Source organism: Acanthopagrus latus, chromosome 13, assembly GCF_904848185.1.
Source record: "Acanthopagrus latus isolate v.2019 chromosome 13, fAcaLat1.1, whole genome shotgun sequence".
NCBI classification, from domain to species: domain Eukaryota; kingdom Metazoa; phylum Chordata; class Actinopteri; order Spariformes; family Sparidae; genus Acanthopagrus; species Acanthopagrus latus.
The window spans coordinates 17,685,341-17,694,721 of NC_051051.1; the positions used below are offsets into that span (position 1 = coordinate 17,685,341).

A 9,381-nucleotide genomic window follows, 5' to 3' on the forward strand; every position below is an offset into this window, starting at 1 on the left:
TCTTCCCTTTAAAAACGTGTACCTCAGAAGTCTATTTAAATACCCTGCCAGTTAATCAAGCCAGTGGTCTCACATTGAGTAATATGTACAGTGAATAAATGGCAGTAAAAATATTCAAGTCATATTTTACAAGTCACTAATACCTCTGTTAGCTTAATATATCTTTAAAAAAAATAAAAGACTACTGAACAAATCAGCTTTAAGTTGAAGGCCTCTGCAATGCACAAAACAAAGACTGACAGAGGGTTGCAAGATATTTTATTGTCAATGCAGCGATCTCAGTATACAAACATTACGAGACATGTGAACTAAAAGCTCAACAAGTTGTTCCCAGGTGTCAGACAATGCAATAAATATGATCCCTGAACCTCATTTTTATTTTACTCTTTCACTCTTTAGCTTGTGCTACAAGAGGGTTACTTTCTCAGAAAACATCTTTCGGGACTGGAGTGGCAGTTGAGGTGACTGAAAGTTTAGTCAACCTCCTCGATGGTTGGTCCAGATGATCCACCACCAGGGGCTGCACCACCGGCTCCAGGGAAGCTACCAGCCATGCCCTCTGGCATACCACCAGGCATGCCACCGGCACTCTGGTACAACTTGGTGATGATGGGGTTGCACACCTTCTCCAGCTCCTTCTGTTGATGCTCATACTCATCCCTCTCGGCAGTCTTAAGGGGGGGGGGGGAAAGAACAGTCATGATTCGATTTTCTTTACTTCCTCTTTTAGCACAGGTGGTTATGCCACATTTACACTGATGTATTATTGGTTTTATGCCATTAACACCATTTTTTAATGTTACTTCAAAAGATGGTCTACTCAGTGTCACGAGTACATTGTACATCAAGGCCTTAGTCATATTTAAATAACTGAATATAAAATGTAAATTGTTTCATTAGTCAATTGGAAACCAACTGTAAACAAGAGAAGCCATAGAGGGTACCTGCCACCTAGTGACTGTTTTAACTGCAGTGTATACTACTTCCCTGAGCAATTCTGCTAAATGTTCATACTGTGAGCTTCATAGGTGATGTGAGTTTGAAGGACCGGGTTAACACATTTTCCAATTATTAATGTAGTGTTGCTGTGATGGTCTTCTAGCTTGGTGTTGCTCTGGAGGTCCAGAAATCTGTTAAGGCCACTAAATCTGCACTGTTAAGTCCTCCAATAACTTTTTCCTTTACATCACACATCAAGGACAACACCTTTGTGGTAAGACGCCACAAGTACGACAAGTGAATGATCAAATCTAGGGTTTTCCAGCACTGAATTAGGTTGCATGTCTGATGCTACAAATATCCTTGAAGCACTAGTTATTGCAATTTTGTGGAAACTTAGCTCTAAATGAGGACCTTAGAGTTGCCTCAGTGTAGTTCTCAGTTCAGTCTAATTCTTTATGCAGCCTGCGGAGGTGTAGGCCATATTTGTCATGTTGCATGCTGTTGCACATGCTACACGCATAGCTTTCAAACTGGTTCTCCTGTTTGACAACAACATTGTCTGAATAATTACCTGGTTCTTGTCCAGCCAGCTGATGACCTCATTGCATTTGTCCAAAATCTTCTGCTTGTCGTCATCACTGATTTTGCCAGCAAGTTTTTCATCCTCCACAGTAGACTTCATGTTGAAAGCATATGACTCCAGGCCATTCTTAGCAGACACCTTGTCTCGCTGGACATCGTCTTCAGCCTTGTACTTCTCAGCTTCCTGAACCATGCGTTCAATGTCCTCCTTGCTGAGACGACCTAGCAGCAAATTGCAAAGTCAGAAACTGAAAGTACATCCGAGATATTGCTTGTATTCAACAAAATACTCACCCTTGTCATTGGTGATTGTGATCTTGTTCTCCTTGCCAGTGCTCTTATCTACAGCAGAGACGTTCATAATACCATTGGCATCAATGTCAAATGTCACCTCGATCTGGGGAACACCACGAGGAGCAGGAGGGATGCCCGTCAGCTCAAACTTGCCCAGCAGGTTGTTGTCTCTGGTCATAGCACGCTCTCCTTCATAGACCTGTTGGAAGTATGCAGGGTTAGCAGAAAATTGACACAATGTATCCACAGTGCTTTCAACTTGGATGTCTATTTCGCTCAGACATCCAAGGAAGGTCATGGCCATCTTTGGTCTTGCAACCTCTGGTGGAAACTACGAATGGCAGGAATAAGCGTCATCACTGCGAAACAGACAGATATTAGCATGATGCTGTGCATACCTGGATGAGCACACCAGGCTGGTTGTCAGAGTAGGTGGTGAAGGTCTGGGTCTGCTTGGTAGGAATGGTGGTGTTACGTTTGATAAGGACAGTCATGACACCTCCAGCAGTCTCAATACCCAGGGACAGAGGGGTAACGTCAAGCAGCAGCAGGTCCTGCACATTCTCAGACTTGTCACCAGACAGGATAGCAGCCTGGACAGCTGTAAAAACAAATCATGAGTTGAAATTCAGTTTTTGGTCATACAATGATATTAGAATGTGTGCATCATCTAGCTGAAGACACTTACCAGCACCGTAAGCCACAGCTTCATCTGGATTGATGCTCTTGTTGAGCTCCTTCCCATTGAAGAAATCCTGGAGCAGCTTCTGGATCTTGGGGATTCTGGTGGAGCCACCTACCAACACAATGTCATGAATCTGCCCCTTATCCATCTTAGCGTCACGGAGTGACTTCTCAACGGGGTCCAAGGTGCCACGGAAGAGGTCAGCATTGAGCTCTTCAAAGCGAGCCCTGGTGATTGAGGTGTAGAAGTCGACTCCCTCATACAGAGAGTCGATTTCAATGCTGGCCTGGGTGCTGGAAGACAGGGTGCGCTTTGCCCTCTCACAGGCAGTGCGCAGACGACGCACAGCTCTCTTGTTGTCGCTGATGTCCTTCTTGTACTTGCGCTTGAACTCCGCAATAAAGTGGTTGACCATGCGGTTGTCAAAATCTTCCCCACCAAGATGGGTATCTCCGGCAGTGGACTTTACCTCAAAGATGCCATCCTCAATGGTCAAGATTGATACGTCAAAGGTGCCTCCACCAAGATCAAAGATAAGAACGTTCCTTTCAGACCCAACCTAGAAATACAATTAGAATTAACATTTTCAAAGCTGCTCAATTTGGTATTTACATTGGACATCAAGTATAACTAATTGTTTCAAATCGCATTTGCCTTCTTGTCCAATCCATAAGCAATGGCAGCAGCAGTTGGCTCATTGATGATGCGCAGAACATTGAGGCCAGAGATTGTGCCAGCATCCTTTGTGGCCTGGCGCTGGGAGTCATTGAAGTAGGCGGGTACCGTAATTACAGCATTGTTGACTGTCTTTTAAAAGAAATAAGGGAAAGGTTGGAGCAATTTATGCCAAAATGTGAAATATTAATTCAGAGCTATGCTGAATTACTTACTTTTCCGAGGTAGGCTTCAGCAATCTCCTTCATCTTTGTCAGCACCATAGATGAAACCTCCTCTGGGTAGAAGGACTTTGACTCACCCTTGTATTCAACTTGAACCTTGGGGCGGGTGTTGTCATTGATGACATTAAATGGCCAGTGCTTCATATCTGACTGCACAACTGCATCGTCAAACCGGCGGCCAATCAGTCGCTTGGCATCTGCAAATGACAAGTCCCGTTTTATAAACCATAGGAAAATAGGCGCTTAATATGGACTTTCCACTAATAGAAGCGTAAGCGTAAACTTTATTTCTCGTCCCTTGTGCCACACAGCCCATTAACGCTGCTGCTGGACCGGACCAAAAGCGCAACAGCTTTCACTCTACTGTGGGATCTTCATTTATGGTGCTTGCCTGTATATTACTTACTATATGGATGTCAGATTAGGTTAGGGCAGCTACGGACATATCCTTACCAGTATCAAGTGAGTAATAAATTGTCCTTGGCAATAACTTTGTACACAAACGATTAGATATTTTTCTCTATTCCTGCCTAACTTAAATATTACTAATAAGATTGATGTTGTGTTGGCTGGTTCATTAATGTGTACTGGCTGTAGTAGCCAGCTATATCCCATTTGTCATTTTGAGTCAGACAATATTTATATTTCTGAAGCATGTAAAAGGCATAAGAAAAGCTAGAAACAAGACAAATATGAACATTTTCAGCCAATTGTATCATTGTTCCATGGTGATTCAGGGAAACCTGAAATAACAGGGAGGAGAGGAGAAACAGCCCAGTGCTGCAGTTAAGTCACTCCGTTATCATCCATTCACAAGCATCACTTTTTTTTTAATTAACCTAAATATATAACGTCCAATAATGGAAACCAAGACATTTCAATTAAGATGAAACCCCATGCCTTAAAACATTGCCCAAAACCAAAATGACTGAATGGTGCTGTGTGCCATATGAACCTGGACAAAACAGATGCAACAAATTTAACAGCTGGTTTCTGTTACAGACATGTGTATGCATGTGTTTAGCTCCCTCAAATAGGAGTAAAGCAGTACTGAGTACTTGAGGGTGTGGATAATATTTTTTGTTTAAGCATAGATGTAAATAAAATGTACAGATCATTGTTTGAAGAGACAACAGTACTGACAGTGTCCAGGATTCAATAATTCCATTCCGCAGACAAATTGGAGAATGTCTTTGTGATTACAGTACTTGTTGGCAATTGCACTGTGAAGTACGTTAAACCTGTTTAAGCCTTCTTGATGGTCCACACCCTTTCAAAAAGAAAACAAAAAACCCTTCAGTGGTGTTGACCACTGAGCTCTGCTGTTCGATGGTTATTTTATGCTTGAGACAGTGGTAATGTTACTTGAGTAATTGCTTGCTAGTACAAACCTGCCAACAGGGAATGCTTTGCATTACAATATCAGTGATGTTCTGCATTGCCATCAATATTACAGCAAACCTACATCCTTGGGCACCAACCCCTCACTTAAAAACAGTATTCCCAGCATGTGTGAATACATCTTTCCTGTTGCGTGCTGCATGTTTGAAATGTGGTCAATATCCTGATTTGATTCTCTGGATGTTATTCAGAATTCATATGTGAAAGGTGTTACAGATAACAAGGTATCCGTCAAGTTGCAGGAATAAACGTCAGTGAGGAAGTGCTTGATGTGGTCTCTTAGGACAATTTAAGTTTCAGGCTTATGTCATACTTGACTTTATGTTCATCAAAGTTGATACAAGACACTACGTTTTTTTTCCCCCTTTCTATTTTTAGCAAGTGTGGCAAGAATGATACCATTTTTATTTAAAACAAAACTTAATTTCTTACCAAAAACTGTGTTGGTTGGGTTCATGGCAACCTGATTCTTGGCTGCATCACCAATTAGCCGCTCACTATCTGTGAAGGCCACATAGCTGGGCGTGGTCCTGTTGCCCTGGTCATTGGCAATGATTTCAACTTTGCCATGCTGGAACACACCAACGCAGGAGTATGTGGTCCCAAGGTCAATACCAACTGCTGGTCCCTTTGACATAGTTCCTTTTTTTTTTTTTTTTTTTTTTTTAAATTGGGGGGGAAAAAAAACAACAAAACAAAAAAAAGAATCGTTATCATCATCATCATGGATTCAGTCCTGCCACTAACAGATGCATTTAACACTTTTAAAAAAGTGTGGCAGAAGCATACACAGTAGCATTAAATAACTCAAAATTACAGGATACTACAAGTAAATCCCCTGTACTTTAAATTATTTTAAGCCAATCTAGTGTTTGTATGATTAAGTGGCTAATGGATAGGAAATCCTTGCCAGTAGCATTATTGATAGGATCGCAGTTTGTCCAGTTAAAGATACAAACAAAAAAAAATAAAATTAAAAAAAAAAATTAAAAAAATAAAAAAGCTTTAAAACGTTTCATATTTCCTCTACTTTTCAATTTAACATAGTGGATAATCCAATCGGAAAAGATGATGCATTGTTTAAGCAAGACGCTGGTTCTGGCCATGGGGAAAGCCAAGTTGGCAAAATTATTAACTTTATCATCCACATAAACAAATAAAATACAGCAATGCTCGAATTCGGGACAAACTGGACACAACTGAAAGACAGCTGAATAATTCAGACGCAGTGCGAAAAGGCTTTTGTTCTGAAAAGGGAAACCGGAAGTCTGCTCATCGTGTCTAGCTTCGCACCGATTGTTCGAGAACATTCTAAACAGCGCAGGATCCCATCCCCCACCCGCTGCTTAGCTGCTAACACTAGCTTGTGCTCGTGGGCCTGGCCCTGAAACATGTCGTGTCTGGGCCGCACCAATCACCTAACCCTTCACTGTTAATCTATATCGGTTCTATTCAGCATCAGATAATCAGAAACCCAAGGATATAGAATATACCACGTGGACAAACTGCGACAGTGACTGGGTACAATGTTAAGGTTAACGTCACTTACACCATTTGAGCAACCCACGAGGGATGTGAAGCTTTTCGCCAATATAGATATATATAAATGTTAATTATTGACGACTTACTCAGGAACAACTTACCGAATTGTTCACACGACGATGACTTTACGTGTTGGGTTGGAATGGATATCAGCGAGGCTGGCTTGCCCTTGCCGGTATGAGGAAGGAAAGGAAGAATGCTAGCTACCGGAACGTTATATATTGCCGGCAAAGCAGCCAATCAGACGTCGAGTCTTTGAGTCTTTCCTCAACGGTTCGCCAATGACGTCATGCATCTCGTGTCTTTGGCTGAATACAAGGCTGGATCCAATGTTCGCGCATCACCACACTTGCAGACTTGCAGACTTTACAGGCGCGTTCGCGGGAAGTCCGCGAGTCTGGAGGGCAGTCTATCACAGTGGCTTTGTCCCAAATCAGGGGCAGCATCCTTCGGAGTGCGCATTTAAAGTGCGATTACGTCACAACTCCGCGCGAAGGCTGCCCCAATTCAAAGGATCCTCCAAATGCTCCCCACATATGCTGTCTGCTTTTCCTTCATCCTGGGGATGCACCGCCACTATCCTTTGCGGCTAAATTGCCCAAGATTCATTGCGCGCCCGAAGAGATGAGAGAAAGAAAGAAATAACGGCGACCTCAAGTGGCATATTAAACGTAAGTATTGGGTTAATACTCTCTTTTCACTCATTTGAACATCGGATAGTAGACATGTTAAACTTCAGGGGACATTAAAACCTCAAAACCTCAGTTAAAATACGTTGGTAATGCTCAGCTTGATGCCTTTGGAAGTAAAGCGTTAAAAGCCTTCACTTTCCAACGATAGACGTTCAGATGTTGACTTATATGGTATTGGGACTGTTGAGATGTTGTAGAATATTTTCACTTCATATACATAACTGGACCAAGATGAACAGATTTAGATCAGGCAGTGATGCCTGCTTTATTTCCAGACTGTAAAACTGTAAAGTATAGTGTGAATATACAAATAGTACTACTGATGTGCGCACACTATTATACTTGCTTAACTATGTGATCATGTGCAGGCTGACTCATACAGATAGTCACACTTTACACACACACACAGGCAGACACAGATAGATAACGGGAGCCAGCCATAACTACATACTGTGACAAAATAACTCTATTTGTGCAAACACGTAAGATAGGGGAGATGCTCAAGGACGTTCCCGTCAAGACATGGGAGTCATCACAGGCTATGCATGCGGACGGAGAGCCAATCCTAGCGTTGATCACACGCTGTGCATGCGGCCATCACACATATCATTAGCCAATTAATGACAGATACGAACAACACATACCCATCAGTAGGCGTAGCAAAACACAGGCTTATAACACTGAAACCCCTAGACACGAGTTAGATCTGTTCTGATATTTGCTATTGATGCTATACTGAACTGATCTCCACTCTCTGCAGACTGTGTAATAAATGCTTATTCTTTTCCTCAATTCTCTGGCTGATCCTTTGCTGCATCAACGGACTCGGGCGAGGCGGTGCTTTAGGCCGCACTCAACAATAGTTAAATGTTTGAATAAAGAGCTTAGTTTAGGATTATCCTTCTGATGATTACATTTTTTTTTTTTTTTTTTTTTTTTTTTGCAGTATTAGAACCCGTGTCTGTTGACATAACACAAAACGTCTTTTACATTTCATTTTGTGTTAGGGAGCAAACAGAGAGCTTCATCACTGTCCGTGGTCAGATCTAACATTTGTTCACAGAATAAACAACCCATTTGTCAGTCCTGATGTCGCTTTGTGTAAATCTTTGCATCTCTGAGTTCATGTGATCTTGAACAATGGGCCTGCAGGGGAAGATTGAGCCTTAGCAGGCCAGAAACAAGTGGGACCATTTAAAGAACAAGCACACAGGGGGTGCAGGTTTGAATGATGACGTGGAAACTAAATTATATTTGTTTTACTCTGCAAGTTAATAAATAATTTGCTGAATATTGCTGACGTGATTGATTTCCACTGCCTTAGGATTGCAAATATCCAGGGACAGGAGAGGGTCAGCGGAAGGCCCAGTGCTGCTACTGGGTCCTGGTTTGTCCTCATGGATGAGGTCTTCGGACAGAGGCGTACCACTGCCCCCCTGTCCTAACTGCCTCCATCCCTGAGGATGCACAGGGCCAAGTGACCAGGAATAGGGGGAAGATGACGATGAGGAGGAGGAGAGCCAGCCAGGGCCGAGGAGGAAGAGGAGGAGGCAGGATGAAGGAGGACATGAGGCTGCAGAGAGAGGATGGAGAGGCTCTTCTGTCTGCTCCAGATGACAATCCTTACATTATTTCTGTTATTTAGTTCATTTATGAGTTCTTTTTTAAATTATTTGTTCATAATTGTTCATTTTACATAATTCATGAAATAAAATAAAATTTAATGAATAAATTGTTCTCTTGTTACACGGTGTCTATTCCATTCAGTTTTTACAACTTAAATACAATTTAAAACTGCAAATGGCATCAAGTGCTACTTTTCAGGGACAACAAGAGATTTAATGTTTTCTTTTATTATTAAGGTCTTAACATTTACAACTATTTGCAAAATTACAGCATAAATAACTATTTACAAATTATTATTAACTATTAACAAAAACAGTTATTATTAAACAATTTTAAAACAGTTACAGATGATGTACAGTAGTAGGCTGAGCTTGAGTCCCTGGCAGTGCTGCTGGCTGCATGGGGTGCCACAATAAAGATCCTGGTGTCAGTGGGACATCATTTGGGTTGGTACTCAGGGTGTTTGGGGGTCCAGTCTCCTCTGTCCACCACATCCTCTATCAACTGGGTTTGCAGGGCTGACTTGATCGACGGCTGCCATGTCATTAACAATGTTTTAAGAAAGAGGCAAGAATTATAATTTCACAACATAATTATAATAGTAATAAATCATCACAGCAAACAAAACTATATACCAAACAGTTTAAATAAGAATAATGCCATTAAAATTAAAATAAAATCTTAGGTGGCGATCAACAGTTTATATGTCAGCATTAAC

The 9,381-nt window shown here is 41.7% G+C and overlaps 1 protein-coding gene, 1 long non-coding RNA gene and 1 other non-coding gene across 3 annotated transcripts; 1 reads left to right on the top strand and 2 right to left on the bottom strand.

Annotated features, from left to right (window-relative positions):
• Positions 1-241: 241 nt before the first annotated feature.
• Positions 242-6,592, bottom strand: hspa8 (heat shock protein 8). Its single transcript, XM_037118993.1, has 9 exons — positions 6,447-6,592; positions 5,236-5,445; positions 3,394-3,599; positions 3,158-3,310; positions 2,507-3,062; positions 2,217-2,419; positions 1,819-2,017; positions 1,514-1,746; positions 242-671 (listed from the first exon to the last, which is right to left on the bottom strand). The coding sequence occupies exons 2-9, from the start codon at positions 5,438-5,440 to the stop codon at positions 474-476; spliced, it is 1,953 nt and encodes a 650-aa protein (XP_036974888.1). The 5' UTR covers positions 5,441-5,445; positions 6,447-6,592; the 3' UTR covers positions 242-473.
• Positions 2,091-2,183, bottom strand: LOC119031982. Its single transcript, XR_005078756.1, has one exon. It is a non-coding gene; the product is annotated as a small nucleolar RNA SNORD14 (small nucleolar RNA).
• A 166-nt stretch (positions 6,593-6,758) lies between the features above and the next one.
• LOC119030972 lies at positions 6,759-8,783 on the top strand. The gene is made up of 2 exons (XR_005078478.1): positions 6,759-7,016; positions 8,362-8,783. It is a non-coding gene; the product is annotated as an uncharacterized LOC119030972 (long non-coding RNA).
• Positions 8,784-9,381: the final 598 nt, after the last annotated feature.

Coding starts and splice junctions, on each gene's coding strand:
- hspa8 (XM_037118993.1), bottom strand. CDS start 5,440: ATGTCAAAGGGACCAGCAGTTGGTATTGACCTTGGGACCACATACTCC. Junction 3,311..3,393: donor CTGAAGCCTACCTCGGAAAA/GTAAGTAATTCA, acceptor TTCTTTTAAAAG/ACAGTCAACAATGCTGTAAT. Junction 1,747..1,818: donor CACAATCACCAATGACAAGG/GTGAGTATTTTG, acceptor ATTTGCTGCTAG/GTCGTCTCAGCAAGGAGGAC.